This window comes from Miniopterus schreibersii, assembly GCF_964146895.1.
Source record: "Miniopterus schreibersii genome assembly, chromosome: X".
Lineage (NCBI taxonomy): Eukaryota > Metazoa > Chordata > Mammalia > Chiroptera > Miniopteridae > Miniopterus > Miniopterus schreibersii.
The window spans coordinates 67,341,306-67,365,746 of NC_138104.1; the positions used below are offsets into that span (position 1 = coordinate 67,341,306).

At 44.7% G+C, this 24,441-nt stretch overlaps 1 protein-coding gene across 1 annotated transcript; it reads left to right on the forward strand.

Annotated features, from left to right (window-relative positions):
* Positions 1 to 1,434: 1,434 nt before the first annotated feature.
* GABRQ (gamma-aminobutyric acid type A receptor subunit theta) lies at positions 1,435 to 17,974 on the forward strand (the record flags this gene model as incomplete). The annotated part of the gene is made up of 9 exons (XM_081125396.1): positions 1,435 to 1,874; positions 3,867 to 3,955; positions 9,909 to 9,976; positions 11,300 to 11,520; positions 13,258 to 13,340; positions 13,816 to 13,953; positions 14,529 to 14,681; positions 16,199 to 16,449; positions 17,018 to 17,974. The coding sequence occupies exons 1-9, from the start codon at positions 1,726 to 1,728 to the stop codon at positions 17,972 to 17,974; spliced, it is 2,109 nt and encodes a 702-aa protein (XP_080981522.1). The 5' UTR covers positions 1,435 to 1,725.
* Between the last annotated feature and the right edge of the window lie 6,467 nt (positions 17,975 to 24,441).

The window sequence follows — 24,441 nt, forward strand, 5'->3', positions numbered from 1 at the left end:
ATATGAGGGTGGTCTGCTCATTAAAGGAAGGCAGAGAACTATGAGACTTTTAAAGTTTTATTTTTAAGAAAGCAGGGATAAAGAGTTAAACCTTTACCTGTGGGGAACCTCAGCCAAGCAGGTAACTGAAATTCTGCTGGACACAAGCAATCCCAATTCACTTTGCCAATTGCTGAGGGAAAGGGGAAGGGGGCTGTATTTCTGTGTTAATGTTCTAACTAACCAAGAGCGAACTTGAAATTTATTTTCATTGCAATCCTTCTCAACAGCATGCCTTAAGAATTTCAACACTGGTGAACATGACTGGGGTCTATTTCTTGAACTTGCTTTGTCATGGATCTGAGATGGAAAGGACAGAGGGGATTGAGTAGACAATTGTTCTTATCCTTTGAGATCCTTCTGTTTCATAGGACAGTATTTGAGATGGTGAAAATAATAAAAGCCCTCTAGTCAAAATTCCAGGATTTTCCACATAATACTGCCAGAATTTAGGAGCATTGGCATGGCCTGCTCTCCAGGGGATAATTCCCTTGAACATCTGAAACACTGGCCTTTGACTTTTTTCCCCTTCCATGGTGTCAGCCATAGACCCTCAATTCAACTCTGCATGCCCTGGCTATGGGACAGAGTCACAACTCAGAGTGATCTCAGTTAGTAAACCCTTCCAATTCCTTGTGCTTTGTCCCAGGGACCCAAACTTGAGGTGAAGAGTACTCTGGGAAACTAAAGACTTCAAGAAACTCTGGGTCTCCTGGAGCCCAGTTGCTATCCTATGGAGGGGCACTCCTGCTATGGCTACAGCTGTGTCATAAAACCCACTCCTGATCACTGCCCACTCCACTCAGAGGCAAGGCACATGGGGGTTGCTGGAGGGTCAGGGGTTTGGGAATCAGCAGCAGTCAGATACCTCCTGATCACTAAATGTGTTCATCTCTTTCAGAACACAGACTCAGCCAGGGTAGTCAAATCACCTCATTCCCTTCACCACACACACACTCACACACAGGAAATCTCTTGAACACATGTTTTTCCAAGAAAAACGCACATCTTGGATTTTTTGCAGAGAGGAAAAGCAAGACCAAGCCAATGCCCCTAGTGACAGGGTGCCCAGCCCTCCAGCAGGTGACTTCCCTCCCTCTCCTCTCCCCCTCCCCCTCCTCTCCCCTTCCCCTCCTTCTCCCCTCCCCTCCTCTTCCCTCTCCCCCTCTCCCTCTCCCTCCCCCCAGCCCTGCCTGGCCCGGTCCCTGTCAGTCTCTGGCTTGCGAAGGGACGTCTGCCGCGGTCTGAAGGTAGTGGGAGCCGCCCGCAGATTCTGGGCGGAGATGAGAGCTGGTTCCTTTTTGTGTCGCTCCTGGCACCTGCGGGATTGGTTCAGCTGGTGCTGCTGTCGGAGAGGGTGGAACCAGTAGAGTTTCCAGCTGGGTGCTCAGTGGCAGTGGGAAGGCTGCAGAAAGAGTCCACAGTCACAGCGGCCTGACGAGTCCTAGAGGTGATGCGTGCAGAAGAGCTGTGGGGCCTGCTCCTCCCGCCGTCTCTGCTTCCAGTACAATCGCTACTGTCTCGTTAGAGGTGACTCCTAGCGACCCCCGAACGTCCTCTCGCCCTGCACTGCCCCCACCCTGTCCCTGTCCCTGTCCCTGTCCCTGTCCCTGTCCCTGTCCCTGTCCCTGTCCCTGTGGCAGTGGGCTCTCTCGAGCGCTCTCTGGCTCCCAGAGCGGTGGGGCCATGGGCATCCGAGGGATGCTGCGAGCCGCTGTGCTCCTGCTGCTCATCAGGACATGGCTCTCGGAGGGCAACAACGCAACTCCCCTCCCGGAATTCCACTTCGAGCTCTCTTCTACCGTGCCCGAAGTCGTCCAGAATGTCTTCAATTGGTAAGCCAGTGCCACCAGGGCCGGGAAGGTGGCGACAGAGTAAGGCGGGGAACCTCATGTCTCTCGGAAAGAGTGAGCTGGGGGAGGCTAAGACTCTTGGGCCCTGCCTGTGGGACCCCCGATGGAAACTGGGTGGGAGTGGAGGTGACCGGTTGAAATAGAATTCTGTGCTAGAGCCCACCTCTTACTGTGGCGCCTGACAAAGCCCTGCATGTGCCCAAACTGCAGCCACCGGGGGTGGAGAAAAGATGCCCTCTCCCCAGGGTCTGCCATCCATCCCCAGGGACTAAAACCCTGGGCAGCTTTTCCCAGTCACATCTTTTAGCATCTGTGGGATTGGGGTGGAAGTGGCGGTACATGGTGATGGGCAATTCTCAAAGCATAGGCAGTAAAGACACCTGTTTGAGTGAGCATTTTAGTCTGTTCCCTGAGGTGCATAAGTGTGTGTGTTCTTGAGTGTGCATCTTCAGCAGTGAGGACCTTTTCTGATGCTGCAGATAGAAATTATTGACTCAGCCTCACAGGAGCCCAGACAGTGCAATCGGTAGCTGTATAACCCTGTAACTGGATGGCCTAAAATGGGTGCACTTTTGTACATACTCCTGTGAAAACATTTGAAGATTCAGGGTTTTTTCTGTGTTTGATTTCAAGTTTGAGCCTGCAAATATCTGAAGAGAGATGTCAGCCTTTACATGTAGATCACACAGAAATGTGTTGGCCAAGGAACCTGAGCACTAGCATAGGGATAATGTGTGGTCCTAAACAAGTGGGAATGCATTACTGTAACTTAGGAGTAATATATGTGCACACTTTGGAATGAATCAAAATGAAATTTTGTCATTCAAGATTATTGCAAATAATCTTTTAATGGCAAACCAGAAAATGAACATGTCTTCAGAAAAAAAAAGGGGGGGGTGTAATTGGGCAAGGTTCCAGCAGACAGCTCTGCAATGGCCTCAGCCCAAACCCAGTATACCAGACTGCACTACTGAACACACACACACACACACACACACACACACACACACACACACACACTGAGATTTACAGGGGCTGATATTCCCTGGTCATTGCATCAAAGTATCTAAGACTCATAATGATACTCAGGGCCTGTCCTAATTTACAAGCCCCTCTTGGGGAAAAGAGACCCACTGAAGACCTAGATGAGTTGGGTGAGCACATCAGATATTTTTGGAAAGGTCGGTTCTGCAGGGCTGAGCTAGGTCCATTTACATATGCTCACCCAAGGCTGGAAGCACATGCTTAGCCAGAGAGATGCCTGCTCCCAGAATACAAGTCTTTTCAAGGGCAGCCCTGAGCCTCAAAAGTCTGAAATGGTTTGGTTGGGTGAGGGTCATAAATCTCTGCTATAGGAGCCCTCTCTCTGTGTCATATGCCATATGCCAAGGGTTAAAAACAAGTGTACATAAAGAAGGTTCACGTAGACTTGACAACAAAATGCTCAGCCCTAGTGAGGTAGGGGCAATGTGACTAAGTTGGAGAATGTAAACTGGTTGGTTCAGTTCAGGAGGGAAATTAAGGTAGAATATTACTTTCCTGGGGCAATTAGGTGTCCCTGGAAGGATCCTGACCAACCCAGAAAGCTGTATCCAGGCTGATGGTAAGGTGGGGTTCTTCAGGAGATTGAAGTAATGCATCTATCTAAGGCCTTCTACCTGCCCACTCCATCTTGTCTCCACATTCCCTACTCCCAATCCTACCTAGTAACCAGGATCCAATCTGTGTGCCCCACCCTCTGGATGAAAGCTATGGAAGGGGAAAGGGAAAGAGGAGTCTGCATCACTGCTGCACTTCTGGCTGACTCACTGTAGGGAGGGAGGGGGGCAGGGAGAGGCGAATACATGTATGACTGTACATGTTAGCATGTGTGCTAGGGAAAAGAAGGCCCTGGCAAGCTGACACCTGGCATGCTCTTTGGTGTTTGTTCTCTGAGAAGCAATGTGGCATTTACTGATGACTTCTCTGTTTTAGCAAAAATTGTGCAAGTGAAGCTGTGGTTCACAAGATTTTGGACAGGGTGCTGTCAGGATATGATGCCCATCTGAGACCACATTTTGGAGGTAAGACATGTCCAGACACTAGAGGCCTGCATGTTAGGTGGAACAGAGCTGAACTACAGTAAACCACCCCCATTCAGTAAGCTGACCCACCAGTGGCACTCCCCTGGCTCAACACTTCTGCCTCTCCCCTTCAGAGACCTGCAGTGAGCACTCCCAGGCCCCCAACTTCCAGGCTTTTTGCTCTACCCTTGGAATTTTCCCCACTTCTCTGCAAGAGGACTTCTGCCTCCCTCCATACTCCTTTACAATGGCACAGAGCAAGCCTGAAGAGCACTTCCTGGTGTGGCTGGAAAAGTGCTAATACCAGAAGTGGGTATGCCAGACAAAACAAATGCCATGCTTCTCAAGCTAGAGTTTTCTGCCCCATCTATGAGGAGTAAAAAGTTCTTCTACTTGAGCACACATTCTGGGCACTTGCCCTATTCAGCTAGTTCAAAGCTAAGGCCATCGTCTTCTCTGTCTTATCTACTTCCCCTACCCACCTGGTCCTAGGCACTGCTGCCTCTGTGCCCTCCCTAAACCTTTAGCTCCCACCAAGTTCATTTTATTCAACACACTGCAAGCATCATGATCTTTATAAATCCAGCCTGATCACCTCAGGAATTTTTGATGGCTTTATTTTTTTGTTGTTGTTGTTAATCCTAGGATATTTTTTCCATTGATTTTTAGGTAGAGTAGAAGGGATGGAGGGAGAGAGAAAGAGAGATAGAGGAAGAGAGAGAGAGAAAATATTTGAATATGAGAGAGATGCATTGATTGGTCGCCTCCAGCACACACCCAATCAGAGCAAGGACAGAACTTGCAACCAAGATACCTGCCCTTGACCAGGATCCAATCCAGGACGCTTCCAAGCACAGACCAATGCTCTAACCACTGAGAACATCGGCTAGGGCTTGATGGCTTTATTTAACTGGCAGATAAAATCCAAACTCCTTAGTCCAGCACTCAGATCTCAAGCACAGAGATGAGAAATGACAAAGAAACTGAGGCTCCAACCTCCAGGAAGTCAATACATCAGTTTTTCCTTATAGCTCAACATAACCTTACCCCTTGGAAAGAGTGAATGGCTTGGATCATAGGGTTTTTAAGGGACCGGGCAGCCCACAGAACAGGAGTAGCATTCTCTAGCCCAGAGGACACCCAGGAAACCTAGACCAAGGACAAACAATAGGAACAATGTATTAAATAGAGATTAGTCACATTTCTGCTCAAAGGAACAGAGAAGGAGCGAAAACGAGTGGCCAAGTCAGAGAAAGCATTCCACTTCCTGAAGGTGGTAGAAGTAGACCTCCCACTCTAAAGTGTTAATGAATGCTAATGGTTCACATTTGTACATACATATAGAGGTCTTCTGAATACACAATGCCTCCACCCTAGAGGGCTTACAACTGTGGGGAATTTCCCTTGTAGTAGACTACTGCAGGGTAGGGGAGTGGGGGGTTGTGATTTGCTTGGGAAGGCACCTTGAAAACCAAGGAGGTCGCCCTGGGCTAAGCTTGGAGGTGGGAGACTTCACTAGTGTCCCCTTTGCTGTGTGATCCTTCTGTGGGGGTGGAAGGTGCAGCCTCAGGATCCAAGGTGAGTGTGCACTGGGACTGGGAAGCAGGAGTGGAGAGGGCAGAAGGCAAGCTCTTTCAAAATGGGAATTCAGGTATTAGGGCACAGCCATCATCCCATTGCATGACACTAGTTTTTAATCAGTTGCACCAAGCACCAGTGAGTGTCAAGGGAGTAACTACATTTTCTCTTTTCCTCATTTTCTTGTTTCTCAGCAAAGGCTGACCAACACCCATTTAAGTACAGGGAACTGTTTCAAGATGCCATCTTTGCAGGGCCAGGGGGAGGAAGCAGGGCAAGAATGAGCTTCTGAGGATTGTCAGGTGTGGCTGGTTCACAATATATCCAAGGCCCCTCACAACCATATTTTGAGTTAATTTGGGTTTATTTACACCTGATGCCTAGCCTCTTGGGTTACACTAAGCTTTGTGAGCATGCAGACTGAAGTATATGAGAAAAGATGGGTCCCTGATTTGGCCAAACAGTAGATGAAGGTGGAAGTGCTAGGACAACACAGGACCTTCTAACATTTAAACAGAAGGAGACACTATAGGCTCTAAGTCTGGGGCTGTTGTATTATAGGTAGAAGCAATCAGTGGGATAGCTGGGCCAAGGGATTCAGGGTTGAGGGAATCCAAGACTCTCTGTAAAGCCTCCCACTATATAGAGTCAGATTCCTCTGTGTCTGAGGTGAAGTAGAGTTTCAAGGACACACACACACACACACAGACACACACACACACACACACACACCCCGAATGCAGAGGCCACACCTAACTGTGGTCAGGTTCAAATGAGAGCCTTATTATGTCTTTGAGAAGAGGAGGAGGATAAAGAGGAGGAGCCAGGGTAAGCTAACAAAGCTGCTTCTTTCTGGACAAGAGAATTGGATTCCACAGTGTTTCCAAAGGCAGGTCCCTGAGGACTTTGTCTAGTCCAGCACCTGGCATGACATAGGTGTGGAGTGAAGGAATTAATGGGACATCGTCATCATTCCTTTATTTATTTGTCTTCCTCTGGCATTCTGATGGATTCTAGGGAGAAATAAGAGTTGGGGCAGCACAATTTCCCAGAGGGAGGGGAGTGGTTACCTCCTCCAACTTTTCCTGCCTTCCTGAGCCCATCAGGAGGGACAGCAATGGGATACGGGACTGAAGCCATCACCCCAGAGACAGCATTTAGACACCTATCTAGAAGCTTCTTATTCCCCTTTCTTATGCTTTTAAGCATGTGGGATACCTTAGCTAAACTCTCATCTTGACCACTGCTAGCACATAAGGTATCCCCTCTAGGTGGATAAACTAGAAATAGGTCTCAGGTCCCCTTCCTCCAGGCTACATCACTGAGCCAGGACACATGGCTTGGTGACTATATTTCAGCTCCCACTTGCCCCTTTAACTGGGAGCCCTTGGACAGGGCTATGCTCTGTAAGGAATAGGGTTGCCTGAGTGGCACTGAATGATCTAAGATAAAAAGTCTGAAAGTGCAGTGTGGTGGTGAAGGGATGACTGCCTGGCCTCTCTGGGGCTTGATACCTGCCTAACACAGCTTCCATCCTCTGAAGGCATGTGGGGAACCTGAAAGACTGTAATAAAGGAATTCATTTCTAGAAACCCCTGTCACTACAGAGCACTTTGCTGGGGATCATTCACAATAACCCTGAACACTGGATTCACACAGAGGCCCATTTTCTTCTCAGCTGCCATTCATACACTGATTCCCAAAAGAACTTTACTTTTTGAAGCACTGGGATAGGAATAACACATTTCCCACTTTGCAGCTCAGTTTCTGGGCAGTCAACCTGCAGTGAAGCCAACAGGCTGAAATGCAAGTGTCATGGGTGTTTCCATAACAGCACTGTGATGTAATACACATAGAATAATGGCTTAGCTGTAGGGCTTGGTGAGGGCAGCTTTGACCCAATGAGGAAACAATAAAAATGTATTTTTCCACAATACCTTATACTTTAGTACGTATTTTCACATTCCTCTTCAGATTTGAGTGGGCAGGACTCACACCTAGGCCAAAAAATGAAAACCAGGATCCAGAAACACACTCACACATTCAATCGCACACACACATATTAACATACACAAATACCCTTCAACACACTCATGTATTTACTCACACATATATACACACTGACACACTCACATGCACATGCTCATACATTCACATATACACATGAACATGGCCACACATATACACACAAGCATGCTCGCATCCACAGTCACACAAATTTACTCATGTACATGCTTAGACATTCACACACATGAACTTATGCATTCACTCACATACACATACTCCCACATTAACACTCTTGCACACAAACAAGCTCATGTATTCACTCCCACACAAGCACACTCATATATACACACAAACATGTCCACATATTTACTAATTCACACACACATCTTCACACATAAACATGCTCGCTCATTAATATACATAGACATCTGCATGCATAAACACACACATCGACATGCTCACAACTCACTCATAACTGCACAGTGACATACTAACACACATGAATATGCTCATGGACTCACTTGCATATGAATATGCTCATGGACTCACTTGCACATCAGCATGGCCACACATTCACTCACATACAAACACACTCGTGTACACTCACACTCACACAGACATGCTCATACATTCATTCAAGCACATAAACACTCACACTTATATACTCACACTCATCACACTTATACATGTGAGTATATAAGTGTGATCACGTATTACATCTATCTCTTGCATATGAACAAGGTCATACACATAAACACATTCACATAGTCACACAATGAACTTGCTCACTCACACAGAAACATACAGTCACACATTCATAAGTTCACTTACATCCCCAAACATTCACTCACACAAACACACATTAAATCATTCATGCAAAAATGCTCACACAAGCACACATTTATACATTTCCTCACACATGCACTTAGCATACTAACACAGACTCACACATGAACATGCTGATGCATGTGAACACAGACACATTGACTCAACACACAGACATACTCACATACACTCATGTAAACACAACAACTTTATGCACACAAACATGGCCACTTATTTGCTCATACATGGACATGCTGACAAATATACTAACATGTGAACAGGCTCACACAGACAACCTCATATTCACTCCCATACAGTACACTCATTTATGCAAGTGGTTACACATTCATTCACCCAGAAATGTGCTTGTACATTCACTGGCTCACAAACACACATACCTTCACTCACATCCACATGAATACACTCACATGGATACACTCATACTTATGAAGATGCTCATACATTCACTCCCTCAAAAACATTTAAATAATATTTAAATATTCATACATACAAACATGCTCACATACATGAAAATACAAATTCACTCATGTACAGACAAGCTCACAAATATAAAGATGCTCATGTATTCACCTGCACATGAACACAATCATACATTCATTTCCACACACCAACATGCCTACATAATTGCATGTGCTTACATATTTACTCACATGCAATGTATGCAAACACACAAACATGTTCAGACATTCACTCATATGCATGCACACAGATTCACTCATATACATGGACATACTCACATACACACATTCACACACAGATAAGCTCCAAAGTACACTCATGCTCACACATTTCTTTGCACATTAACAAACTCACATGTACTCACACATAGTCACACATTCACTCACACACAGACACACAAACATATTCATTTGCACATGAACCCACTCATAGATCCAATCCCACACAATATGCCTACATATATACATGTATATGTGTTCACATTTACTCTCACACCACATATTGAAGCACACAATCATGCTCATGCATTCTCTAACACACAGACATGCTCACATACACTCATGTACACACAGCCACATTCACCTGCACATGAACATACTCCCATATTTACTCATACCTGTGAACATGCTCACATAAACTCATGTGCACAGCTCACACATTCATTCACACAAAGACACACAGTTCCTCACACATGGACACACCCATATACACTTACACAAATATGCATACCAAAAATCTTAGCTCTTGTTCTTGGGCTTATTGCTCCTGAGATTTTATCAGGAAAACATCTGGAAGAAGAATGTTTCATCACCTTATTTTCTCTTTGTTTTGCCCCAGTTTCTTCCTTTTTAGTATATCAGGTGCTAGGCCCTGTTCTAAGTGGTTGGCCTGTATTAACTATGAGATCAGTGCTTAAGTGATCCTCATTTTACCCATGAGGAAACTAAGGCTCAGAGAGGTTAGGTAACTTATTCAAGGTCACACATCTAATAAGTATCAAAATGGGGTTTAAATCCAGGCAGTCTGGCTCCTGAGTCCACACTAGTGTTTTCCTGTATTGTAGGTGAACCTGTGCCTGTGGGAATATCTATGTATGTCTCCAGTATTGAACACATCTCAGAAATAACTATGGTAAGTGTGTCAGCTTCAGCCATAAGACTGGGGACAAAGTACATGGGACAGGGGCAGGGTCATAAGCCAACTCCAGTTGTTCTGACCTGCAACAGAGCTCACATGGAGAAACACAGTCGGTTTTGGAAACTACAACCACCTGAAATAAAAAGTAAATAAATCCAACTGGATTCTAGACCTAAAAGGCTTTTGAAGTCTCTAAAAGATAATATAGGATACTGTCTTTGCACCTTTATGGTAGCTAAGGACTTTTTTATTTAAAGACACAGAAAACACAGACCATAAAACTAAACACTGGTAACTTCAACTATACAAAAATTCTGTTTAGCCAAAACTTCTGGAGCTTCTATTTTGCAAAACAAACAAACCCAGTATAACAAGTGTGAAAGGATAAGTCAGAGTGGACTAGGATATTTTCAACACAAAGGACTAATATGGAAAATACACATAGTTCCTGTGGATTAACACGAAGAATATTAAAAACAAATAAAAATGATCAGAAAATTTGAACAAGAACTTCACTTTTGTGAAGAAAACCAAGTAGCAAATAAACATATGAAAAGATGCTTGAATTTATTATTAATCAGTGAAATGCAAAATAAGACCACAATGAGACACTATTACACATCTACCAGATTGACAAAAATCAAGAGTCAGACAATACCAATGCTGGAAAGGCAAGAGCATTAGAATCTCCCATCTGCTCTTGAAGGGGGTATAATGCAGAACTTTCACTTCATAGTTCTTATTTCATTGTGATTTTGTGGTATGAATGGTGTGTTCACACAATAATATACATAGTATATTCATATAAGAAAATATTATCCAATATTCAAGCAATGCAAGTGAACAAATTTTAATTAAGCATGTCAACTTGAATGAATATTGCAAATATAATGCTGAGTGAAAGAAGAAAATTATGAATACATACAGTATGATTCCATTTGGAAAAATATCTTAAAATAAGCCCAACTAAGCAACATGTTCCCTAGAAATACATACATAGATGTTAAAACTCTAACATAAAGCAAGGGAATTATTGTCATTTAAATCTAAGATTTAAATGGTTACTTCTGGGAGGGGTGGGAAATATGTTCTGGAAGAGATACATTGAAGCTTGAAAGTTATTGGTAATGTTCTATTTCTTAACCTGGATTTTAATTACTCGAGGTTCATTTTATTATTCTTAACATTTAACATTCTTTTTTCATTACTCATCTATAGTTATAATGTATTCTTACACATGCATACATACACACACTCTCTGAGAAGAAAGAGCTGGATAACCTTGCTTACAATTGGGATTTACCTTTCTCTCTCCAGGACTGTACTGTCACAATGTTTTTTCATCAAACTTGGAAAGATCCATGTTTAGCATACTGTGAGACCCACCTGAATCTGACTCTGGACTATCGCATGGTTGAGAAGTTGTGGGTCCCTGACTTCTACTTTCTAAATAGCAAGGATGGCTTCGTGCATGACATGACTGTGAAAAATCTTATGTTTCAGCTTCACCCAGATGGAACGGTGCAGGATGGCATCCAGTGAGTTCCCCAGGGGTCTGGGGAGCCTCCTGGCAGGCTTTGTTCTTCCCACTGAGTATCCCACAAACAAACTCTAAGGGACACATGGAGAATCCCATTGCCTTTCAAACCTGTCTTATACTGCCACCTCACTCATCCTACCCAGTTTTCCACAGACAGCTTTACCTGTCCTGTCCCCAAACCTTGGCTTCTGTTCTTGTTTCTGTCTGGAGTGACCCTTTCCAAATCTTGGCCATCATTCGGTCGTTAACTCAAATGCCTTCTTTGTCAAGAAGTCCTCCTTGATTCTCTCAGCTGGAAGAGCTTTCCTTCTGACTTAGCATTGTATACATTCTGTTATTTATCTCTTTGTTTTTTTTTCTCCCATGCAGTGAGGGAAGGAGACAGATAAATACTGAAGTCCATGCAGTAAGAGAGGGGGCCCGAACTCTGCCGTTGGTCATATTTGTATCATGTAGAGGCCCAGATGTGTGCAGTGTGGGTATGTTGCCTATGGCTCTGCACACACAGAATGCGTACGTGCTGGAAATCCTCACTAGTCTATTTATAGCATTGCAGACAACCACCAAAGCTCTCCTCACAGTGTCATCTCTTACAAACCATCTCTTAAGACAAATGTGAGAGAAAAATTTAGTTCAGAAAATTTCTCCAAGAGGTAGCTGCCAGGGTTCAGCTCTATCTCTGGGTCCCTCTTTCTCTAAGGTGTTCCTGCTCTGTCTCTTGTTTCCCTCTTCTTTGCCCATCCACTTTCCCATGGACCAAGGTGCTGGAGTCAGAGAACAATAAAGCCTGTAGGAGCAGGATACTGATCACACTTGTTTCATTTAAAGGGGACCTCAGCTGATTAGTGCTGCATGGAGTCACATAAGGGACACACACACAACCTACCCACTGTGCAAAATGGAAATTACTTCAAGGGTTGAAAGGGACTAGGCTGGGGTTAGCAGCTGGGAATGGTAGGATAAGGGCTGGGGCAGAGCTTTAAAAACTATCCTGTTTGCACTGGTCACTTCTCCCATTTCCCCAGTTTCTCCAAGACCCCTCTTCAGATTACTCTCATGGACCCAACATGTGGCAACTTGAAGACTCTGCCCAACATTTCATGGCCCATCTCAGATATGTTAATGCCTCCTATCCATTGATACCCACTGGCATTTTGCAAGTTCACAGTACCCTCATAGGCAGATACACAGAGATGACATCACCGTGGGGTGAGAGCAGCTTCCATGGCCAAAGATGAGCCTGAGACACTGCTCACATCCATACCTGAAGACTTCACATGAACACTGCACAGCAGATGTGGAGCTCTAGCTGCTTCAATGCAGCACAGCTTCCTCTTGACAGTCTTTCTACTTCTTCAGAAAGAAAGTCCTTTTTCTGTCTTTGCATTAGGTTTCCTCAAGGGCCTTTCTCATTCTGTCACCCCAAGGTGTTCTGACATGCCACACGTGTGTGTTTTTCAAGTTCTGCCAGATCTCTTGGTTTCTTTGCCACACACAATTTCCCTCTCACCTCCCTACATAATTACAATTCATCTTTCCTGTGGGAAGGAAGGAAGGAAAAAAGTAGAGAGGGAGGGAGGGAAGGAGGACCCAGCTTTAGCGCAGGCAGTTCAGAAAGATGTTGGTCAGCCAGTCCTTGGGATACCTCTCCTTCCCCACCCCTGCAATGTTCTCAGGAATGGTTGCTTGCCTGGGCTAGACTCACTTTTTCCTTCCTTTTGCTTTTCCTTTGCAGACTCATCACCACAGCAGCTTGTTCTATGAATCTACAGAAATACCCTATGGACAAGCAGACCTGCAAGCTGGAGGTGGAAAGTTGTACGTCTGCCTCCCATGGCTCCTTCTTTCCTGCCTGTGGTTGTGGCCATCAGTAAACCAAAGACAGACTTGGTAGTGAGAGGGACTGCATATCTTCCCTACTCCCTCCCTCCCCATCTCTCTTCTCATAGATAGACAAGTGGAAATATATACATGGCATCTGGGAGAAGGTGGTCTTTAGGGTGTAAATAGTCCCATGGGGAAATTGTACCCTACTACTGGGAAATTGTTCACAAGCTAGTGGGTAGGAGCACATATCTTTGCTGTACTTTCCTTCCTTGCTAAAACAAACTCCAAACTGAGGGTTTTCTTTCCAAGTACCCCCTTCCCCCATAGTCAGACTCAACAAAACACAAAAGAACTCCCAAAAGTGCAAGTTCCAACCATCCTTTGGATTCCACAGACTGTGCTGGTGTGAAATCTGCCTATGCCTGCTTTCTGAGACTGATTGACTCTGTTTCTCTCTACTTCCCAGATGGCTACACGGTTGAAGACAACATTTTATACTGGGAAGGTGATAAGAATGCCATCCAGGGGACTGAGAAGCTACACATCCCTCAGTTCACCCTTCTGGGAAAGATAATGACTAACAAAGAGGAGATTTTCTACACAGGTGGGTCTGACCCCTTCCTTGTCTCCTGTCTCTCGTTTCTTTTGTACCCTGGTAAACTTCTGGGGACCTCTACCTTAGACCTCTACACTCTACACTGCCTCTTTTACTATTTCCTTCTGGCTCTGGAACCTTCCAAAACACCCTTCATAAAATCCCAGTGACTTACTCTCTGCAAATAAGAAAATGGGTGTGGAAGTATTTGGCCATGTTTAACACTCCACAAGTAAAAAGGATTCATGCTCTTGTTAATAAAAATAGGCCTTTCTCAGGGCCAGCCTCTCACCCTCTATCTGTTCACAGCTTTAAAACATGTCATGTCTCTCCCATTTTAAAATGTCAGTTGACATGGAGCAAGGAAGGAAGGAGGAGAAAACACATTTGCTATGCTATATGGACCTACTGACTCATGCCATTGTCACTGGCCTTAAGGCATCAAATGTGGTCAGTTCAGCAGACTTCCAAGGATGGAGTATTAGAAGTTGAACTGCCTATTGATTTCCCTTCCTCTGTCCTATACTTCACCCTGAAAATCCCCTTAGCCCTGCCATCCTGATACCAGTATGTCTTCTTGCCAGGTTCCTATGTGCGACTTATACTGAGATTCTTGATCCAGAGGAAAATTATCAACTACCTTGTGCAGATTTATTGGCCTACTATCCTTACCACTATTGCCTCTTGGATAACGTTTTGGATGAACTATGAATCTTCTGTAACCAGGGTGACAGTCGGTAGGTCTTGTCCTCACTCCCTCTCCCCAATCCCAGAGACGAACTTGAGTCATCTCACTCAAAAAAAAAGTTGAGAGTAAGGGAAGAGTATTAGGAACAGTGTGTGACTGCACAGGCAAGGAAAAAAGATGGGTCCTACCCAACAGGCACTTGTACAGGTAGTCAGCCAATCCCCAGCCGAGAGACCAACGTCGGAAACAGGTGTGAAAAAAATCAGGGTTGGGATCTTCGTATGTTAGAATTCATTATTTATTTTCTGGATACATAAATGAATGGACAAGTCATAAATACAGATCATAAATGCAATACAACAAACATTGATTAAGTAACATATCTAAATGCCCTGCTAGATAGCAGAGGGCTTCCAGAGGAGCTGCCTTCAATGAGTATTTAGTGGAATGCTGAGACAGATGCCACTGGAGTCCAGAGGAGGAAATGACCCGGGTCTTTTGGCTAAAACTGCACCAAGAAAGTGTTGCACAAACTGGGTTTTCAAGACTTGTAGGAGGCAGAGATACAAGACTTGGCATTCCCTAAAAGAAAATAGCTTGATTAAAGGCACAAGGGCCCTAAAAGGGGGCAAAATCATGTAGTGTTTGGGGCAGGAGCTGGAGAAGTGGAAAGAGTAGCAGAAAGAAAGCTTGGCATGATTTGGGAAGACCTTAAAAATCTAGTTTAGCCTGGCCAGGCGTGGCTCAGCGGTTGAGCGTCGACCTAGGATCCAGGCGGTCGGAGTTCAATTCCTGGTCAGGGCACATGCCCAGGTTGCGGGCTCGATCCCCAGTCGGGGGCATGCAGGAGGCAGCCAATCAATGACTCTCTCATTATTGATGTTTCTATCTCTCTCTCCCTCTCCCTTCCTCTCTCTGAAATCAATAAAGATATATATTTTTTAAAAAATCTAGTTTAAGCAGTTGGAATTTCTGCCTAAGCAATGGGAGCATCAAAGGTTTTTGAGCAGTACCAAAGAGGAGCCTAAGAAATCAGCTCCTAGGTTTATCTGGCTTCTCCCTGAAGAATGCAGTGTGTCTCAGATCCAGGTCTGGTTTCTCCTTCACCATCTCTGAGGCAGACTCCTCAACCTCCTTCTTTAAGAGTACATGCTGCACTAAAACTTTATATTTCTGTAATATTTTAGGGCTCACAAAACCTTCTAGGGATGTGGTCTCATTTAGTATTAAGGAACTAAAGAATAGCCTAAGGACTTTAGAAGGCAAAAGGAGAAAGGACGGCCATAGGGTAAAATGGGGCTGGAGATATAAATTACTGTGAAACCATAGCTGGAGATTTTTAACTTGATCCTAAGAGCAACGGGAAGTCACTGAACCATTGAAGCACAGGTTTGGTGTAAAGATGAGAGAGGAGGGACAAAGAACAAAGGTTCCAGGCCTGGAGAGCTGAAGGTCTATTTTGTTGAGGACCCTCCCCACCCCAGAGATGGTCTTTGCTCCCTTCCTGTACTATGTGAGCCCAACAGCTTACCAAGAACTTCAGCCACCTACCCATGTTGTTTATAGGTCTGACTGCAATGCTCATCCTGAACGCCCTCAATTCACACCTGCGGGAAAAACTCCCCGAATTTTCTTGTATCAAGGCCATTGACATCTATACGGTTGTATGCTTTTTCTTCGTGTTTCTGTCCTTGCTGGAATATGTGTACATCAACTATCTTTTCTACAGCCGAGTGGGAACTCGCTACCATTATAGGCAACGTGGGAGAGCCCAAAGAATCGTAGGCCACTATCACTACCAGGAATCAAGGTTGCAGGTTTGACATTTTGACTGATAATCAATTGTCTCTGAGTACCTCTTTAGCCTAAGCTTAGCCCTTGACCCTTTCACATTTCTTAGTAATTCCTTTAACATACACACACACACACATACACACACACACAAAGTAGAAAAGTTTATCATCACTCCTCTATAGGTTGAGTCATTGTCCAAAGTCACAGTAGCAGAGCTAGATTTCCCCAGACCTTTGATCTTCGAATCCAGTCCACTTAGCATGCTTCCAAGGGCAAGTGATGGAGCCAGAATGAAAGGGAGCACAGGGAGGCTGAAAGGAAGAAACAGACACCCAGAGAGGCTGGCCTACCCCTCCTTCCTTTGCTCTTCTTACTCCCAAAGCCATGCTGAGGCTTTTGTTTCTGGTGGTATATTAATGTCCAGCACCAGCCCCTCCTTCACAGGGAGCCCAATCCTGCCTGTCTGAGGAAGCCTTGCCTCTGTCCACCACACAACACTCCAGATGGAGCTGCTGCCCCAGGGTAACACAGGTTTGGCAGCCACCCCAGACTTCTCTAATATGCTAACAGCCTCTTGGTCCTGTTCCTCAGCCCCAGGCATACCAAAGAACCCAGGAAGAGGAGATTCTGTCAGTCAAAGAGATCAACAATCACTTTACAAGTACTGATGAAGAAGGACCCCTTCCTGCTCCTTTTCCGAAAGTGCTTATTCATGTAGGATTTGAATCTACTGACTTCATAAGTTTATCGGCTGTTTCTTCAAAGGATAACCAAGTTAACATCAAAAATGAAAGTGGCTCTCCTCCCTTTAGACCAATGCAGGCCCACTCATCTATCCCAGAAAGCCTCAACTCTTTGACCTTCATCTCAGAGCAGGTCCCACTGGCCACCTCAGAAAGCCTTAGCTCACTGTCTTCTCTCTCAGTCCAGTCCTGGCTGACCACAGGAGAAAGCCTGAGTGATCTCTCCTCCACCTCAGAGCAAGCCCTGCACAGCTATGACATTCATTTTAATGGTTTTGAGATTGATGGCAGTGTTATTCCTACCAAAATCCACAATCATGGTGAGGCCCATGGCCATGTTGAGATACATGACCCAGAAGACCCTGAAGAGAGCTACAGCTTGGATGACAACCATGGTCATGGCCCCAATAGAAAGTGTCTGCTCATCCGTGGCCAGAAGTGTGTGCAAGAAGAAAGCTGCAGGCCTGATATCATCCATATACGCTGTGAAGTGTTCCTTAGCTTGCCTGGTGACATCAAAGTTGATCGCGGTTACCTCGACCTTAAGAAGCAACTTCAGCATGATAGTCACACTATCTGGAGCCATAATGGTGACAGTTTCATGGGCTTTGATCAAGACGAGGACAGTAATTCAGAATCTGATGATAGTTGCCCCCCAAACCCTGGGTACTCTTTCAGGGAAAGGTTTTGTTACGAGCTCTTTGACCCTGACTATGTCCCTAAGGTTGATAAGTGGTCCCGGATCCTCTTCCCTCTTGCCTTTGTGGTGTTCAACATTATTTACTGGCCATACAATGGCTTTTAGCCCCATAGTGCCCCAGAACAGCAGGGGCACTGTGTTGTGCTCCCTCCACCGTTTCTTTTGGCTCCATTTTGCCTTTTTTCTTTGTTCATTTTATTTTTGGTCATTTGGGTAGTCAAATTAGTTCTACCTTTCACTTTATAAACATGAGCTGGGGAGTAGTTGGAAAGAATGTGTTCTGGCTGGAAGGAAAGCGATTGAGAAGAAGTTGGAGGTAAATAGCTAATTGATTTTCCTTTTTATACTAGAAGACTGTTACCTTTTCAAATACTTCTAACATCTAATAAGCACAGAAAAGCCCCTGGAAGTGTTGAGAGGACAGAGAGGAGACAGGTTGAGGGACAGAGGACGGAGCTGAGCCCTGTGCACAAACATTTCTGGGGATTTCTATCCCCCTGAAATGTTGCATTTTATTTTTCACTACTTTTTTTTCTTCTGCTTTTACCTCCTAGGGATTATGGTGCTTGCTGACCTACTACTTAGGGTTTTATGGGAGAAAGTCAAGCTGGGTTGGGCTAGGGTGCACAGGGGAAGGGCTAGCCATGGCTTTGAAGTGCAGGGGACTAGCTCTAGGGAAATTGTTGCATTTTGAAAGTGCCTTTTCCACACTATTTTTCTGTTGTATTTTGAGTGTGTTGTAGTAGCACAGGGTTGGGAGTGGAATGTAGGTGGGTAGTTATGGGTGTTGAGTGAGATGTCAGGGTAAGTGAGAGGGCATGTTTCCAGCAGGAGCTCTCAGGAGGCTGAGTGATGTCAAGTTGGAGATTACCCAAATTGAACTAGCATCTTTGGAAGGATTGGAACTTACCTTGTTTATATTTCTGCTTCAGAATGCTTGACAATAAGAACTTAGTACATGTGTCTAGATCAGATGCTAAGTTGAACACTAGTCATAGAACAAGCACTTGGTGAATGAAGACTAGGGTTAGAAAAGTTCTGACTTGCTACTTCACCATCTGATCTAGAATAGCAGATGAACTGTTGTGAATCTCTATACTAAACCTTCCTATTTATCCAGTGCAGTGTCAGTGAGCTCACTGACCCATCACATCGTCAGACCCTCACAGGAACCCTGTGAGCCAGGGAAGGCAAAACATAATATCCCAGTGTTCCTAAGAGAAAAAACAGATCTTGAGGACATGCACCCAGTGAGTGGTAAAGCCACCCCATTTGGTCTTCCTCCTTCTTGTCCTTTTAACTTAACTGAGGCACTCCCTTTTTCTCCCTTCCACTTTACAAAAGAGGGTGCTCCATCAGGTTCTGCCAGGCACCAGACATCATTCTATAGCACCTGGAGCATTTCTTCAGGAAGAGGCCCTTGACCAGTGTGAACTGAACTTATGGAATATGGGCGCTGCCCACCCACTGGGGCTTCTAAAGGAAGTAGAAATTAGCTAGTGCTTCAACTTGCAAAGTAACTTCACCTCATTGATGGAGGCCATGGGAGAACAAGATTTGCCAAGCACTCAGCCTCCTTCCTTTCTAGGCAGCCTTCCTTGCAACACTTCATCCACCTCCCCTTTTAACTGTGTTTCTGTGTTTGTTTCTGTGTATACCAAGGTGTGTGTGTGCATCAAGGTAGTCCTCTGTGCATATACAACTATTTGAGAAGCTGTATAGCTATATGTATATCAGTGTAAATCTCTATTGGTGTGTATAACAATGTATATATAAGAATGTGTGGATGCATATATGTGTGTTCACCCTTATGAAAGAGTGTGCAAACATGTGACTTATGTATGTGTGTACTTGTGTGTACACACATGGGTGTAATCTGTGTGTATGTTTAAGTGCATGTGTGTATATCTGTGTTTATTTATCTAATTTGAATGAGTGTGAAAGGAAATACACCTGAAAACATATGTATTTCTTGTTGGTGACTCTTCTAGAACTGACAGAATTCCCTTGGCCTGTTCCCACATAAGGGGAGAGGTGTCTATTTAGCCAGGCTAATTAACTGACTTTCTTTCCAATTCTTGTTTCAGGGAGCAGCATCTCCCAGTCTCCACCCACTCCTCTCATTCTCCCTCTACCCATCTGTGCTATCTCCTGGATAGAAGACACAGAAGAAGTGAATGTAGTCCTAGAGTCCTAGGAAGTGATAATTTAGTGTCTTGAGGTAGGAAGTGCTCAATCGTGGGATAAGCTGGGAGTGCAGAGCATTTTGCTTTGTCCTGGAAGGACGTGTTTGGAATGCCTTGAAGATGCATTGAGGACAGAGATATAATATAAAGAGCTAAAGAACTGGAGAGATGGTTGTATATAGCCTTTAACACTCATCCCTTTATTCCAATCACCTTGTAAGCCTGACCTTAGAGGCAACCCCAAGAAGCAGGTGGGTGATGTGAGGAAATGACCCAGGGAATTGACTGTTAGCAGCTGGATGCAGAGAACCAAAAGTGCCCAGAGATGGCAGCAGGCATGGACTGTGCTGCTGGGCTCATTCAGGGGCAGGGGCGTTTTAGTAGCCACCCTGGGATTGTTGCTGGCTGAACTTCATCTTTGGATTTAGAACTCTCTCTTTCCACCTCTTCCAGGGAAAGAGATAGTTAGAGGGGTGAGAGGGCTGACCAAGGAGATAAGTACAAAGAATCCCAGGGACTCATTGCCTAAATCAGCCCAGTTTGTCACATCTCCTTTTCTATACATGCAGCATATAAATATAGCCTCTTACACATACACACCCACAGAGACCTCTATAGTCACACATACATGGATACACACGTTGGGCAGTCACCCTCAGCAGTATATACATACACACACACAAGCATGCACAAACACATACAGCCACACTTATGTTCACAAGCACAATCACATGTGTTTACAGTCATATGCTCACACACACACACACACACACACACAAATCTTGTAAGACAGATAAAAACAAGAAAGTTGCCACTGGAATGTCTAAGATTGCTTCTTTCTTTTTGGACACTCCTCACAGAAAGATCCAGGTTGGAGGGACAGCAATGACCCCACGTGTGAAGCTCCCACTATGGCTACAGAAAGGCTTAAACATTGGTTGGTTGGTTTGGATTTGGGTTTCCAGTACCCTGGAGGGACTTCTAGCCCTGTGGGAGCCAAGCATTTCATTTAGGGTAAGGTCATACTGGTGAAAAAGTCTAGATCAGTGGGGATCAGTGTGTCTGGCAGCAATGCACAGGAAGACTTCACAGCACAGAAGAAGGGTAGAGAGGCCGGTTGTAAATATCTCTATAGGTCCATGTAGCTAGATATAATAGTATACCTTAAAAAGAATATCTTGCCCTAATGTGCTGCAATGTGTTAAAATGTACTGCAACTCACACTGTGTGAGGTTAAGTGTCAAGGTGAGGTGGAGGTCTGGCATTGACACCTTTTCAGAAACTTGAACCTTGTGAGTTTGCCATGGACTTGGACATTTTAGAGTGAAAATTGCCAGATCACCCCTTGTCATGTTCTATGTGTGTTCTGTCTTCAACATCATCCTTGAACCCATCCTCAGCTGTCCCCATTGGTGCAGGCATTCTCTTCTCCAACTGGCTGCCTATATCCCCTCCCACTCTGCACCTCACACTAAGTAACTCTGGGACTGCAGAGCATCTATCAGGGCACCCCTGGAGTTCAGCCCATGGAGCCTTTCTCAGCCCCAGCCAGAGAATACTTGGGGTGATAGATAATTTGGAGCTTGGGCAGAGGGAAGGGAGCTGCTGAGTCTGAGATGGAGCAACCCCCACTTAATCCTCTACCCATCTTCCCTTTCTTTTCCTCACATGGGCTATCATATTAACTTTCCCCCTAGAATCTCCTCTCTGCCACTACCATGGGAAAGACATCCTCTGTCTCTCCAAAGTGTCATTTTTTGTGGGGATGTGGGACATGTTTCCTGCCAGGTTCTTGCCCATTCCATCTGCCACTGTGAGGTGCCTTTGCAAAGACAACAGAAGAACTGTTGAGTCTTACCACAGCTTGTCAAATGTATTCTTACAATCCATGTCATCTTGTTAAGAGCAAGGCTGCAAGGTCTTTGCATATTTAGAGCTGTGTTTTGCTGAGACTGTGATTATTCCTTATTCTGTACACAAAAGAGTTAACCCTCTGAGCTATAACTAATGAATTAATTTGCTAATTTATCCACCTGCATGGTACCCTACTGTGGTGCTGAGCATCAGAAGAAATTGTGACTTGTCCTACAAAGTGCAGTGTATTTGTGCTTGTTGTATAGTGTCCTGTGATCAACATGAAATCTTTATTATCAGTGTTGAGTTTTCAGGGTAGAGAGGGGGGAAGGTGTTACAGTGTGTCCCTCATATACTTCAATTATGAAATAGTCCCAGTTGGTCAGGGTCACCTTTGCCGACTCAACATGTGTGAGACTTTGCACCCACTGTCTTGCCAGATTTTGTCCCCGGGTTCAGTAGTCATCAGCAAGACTGAAAGTGCCCAGGTGTAGTGCAACTGACCACAGTGCCAGGGAATTCTTCAGAAGCCAAGGCAGTGTCATTCTGGAGGCAGATGAAATAAAGTAAAACTATACATATACACGTGTATGTCTTCAGGAAAGGTGCTGGGCCCAGGCAGTAAAAACCAAGAAAGGATGATTAAGACCCCTGTGCCTTGGATGGCCTGACCCACAAAGGGATGTAGAGCAGAAGAGACCCCACAAGATAACCTGGTGCTCTTTGTCCTTATTAAATGTAAATTCTTGCATGAAAAAGACTTGACCAGTTCTGAATTCAAAAAAGGAAAATATGAAGAAACATAAAGTTATGCTTCTGAAAATTATGCTGAAAAAAAGTTTGTAAATAACAAAAGGAAAAAATAAACATATATATAATGGCAAATACTTTTATGGGTCATTGTGTTTCCTCTGTTGAGTTGGGAGGGAGCTTTATCTGAGCCCAATGGAAGCCTCTGGCTTCCATTGCTCACTTTCACTTTCCCCTGGCTTTGAACATTGCCCTCCTCATACCCTGGGACATTTGAATCCATGGTTTTCAAGTGGAGGGGAAATGGTAATGTCACAGTTAAAATTAGTTTATACTTTTGCACAAGCTAGTCTAATCATTTAAAACAAAGTTCTGCTGAGTTCTTTTCTTCTGGTTAAGTTCTTACTGACAACTCAGCAAGTCTGAAGGTGGCCTGTGACCCCAGGTGGAGTCTGTGTCCCTTGAATGGTAAACTGTAACTTGCTGCCTACTGATTACACAACTCGCCTAAGGTATAGGGTGAGAGAAGGGGGATGTGGTTTCCCTTCCCCTTTACAGCTTCCTTAACTCTCAGGGTGAAAGAGCTCTTGCCACAACCTCTCCAGGCTTTCAGCAAGACCTCTCTTCCCAGCCTCCTACATGAGCTTAGCTTCCTGCAAGCCATAGCAGGGCCTCCCAAAGGCCCCTTAGTACTGCCATGGTGCTGCTTACCCAGTCCAGGTATTTCCCAAGCTCTCCTTCTGATCAGAATCTCAAGGGAATTGGTAAGGTATACAAGATTGAGGCAAGTCTGTTTTTTTTAAATAACATTAAGTGTATTTTTATACTGATATGTTTAAAAGCAAAAGGGTATAGGGATCTATTCATCATGAGACTCAAAGGAGTTTCTGTCCAGCAGTATGGAAGCAGCTGAGAGACTTTACAGTGAACAAATGCCAGAATCTGAACATGAATTCTTCCAATGGCCAGGCTAAGACTTGCTGCAACAGGATGCATCAAATCTTGATTTCTAAATTTCAGTTACAAATCAGCTTCTTACAAAGTCTCCCTTTAATATCACAGGGGGAGAATGGAGGTTGAAAATTTATTGGAGCCCAGCCAGTGTGGTTCCATGGTTGAGCATCTACCCATGAACCAAGAGGTCGCTGGTTCAATTCCCAGTCAGGGCACATGCCCAGGTTGAGGACTCGATCTGTGCAAGAGGCACCTGATCGATGATTCTCTCTCATCAATGTTTCTATCTTTCTATCCCTCTCTATTCTTCTCTCTAAAAATCAATAAAAATATTTTTTAAAAAATTTATTGGAGCCCGGCCGGGCATGGCTCAGCAGTTGAGCTTCTACTTAGGATCCGGGCAATCAGGGTTCAATTCCCTGTCAGGGTACATGCCTGGGTTGTGGGCCCGATCCCCAGTCGGGGGCATGCAGGAGGCAGCCAGTCAATGACTCTCTCATCACTGATGTTTCAATCTCTCTCTCTCCCTCTCCTTTCCTCTCTCTGAAATCAATAAAGGTATATTTTTAAAAATTTTATTGGAAATAGTGGACCCCAGTGCTTACTTCTGTCAAGAATACCCTGTCTCTTGGGCAAGGCCCTGTTCATTTGGGGGTCTAATTTCCCAACCACTGACCAACTATCCAGCCCATTCTCACTCTAGACTTGGTGCACTGCTGAAAGCTTCCCCTGTTAGGAAGATTTTCCCTCAAGACCACCCCAAATGCCATTTATTTTAACCTTGAGCCCACATAGTGAACCAGCCCCTGCTTAAACTAGCTGGGGCCT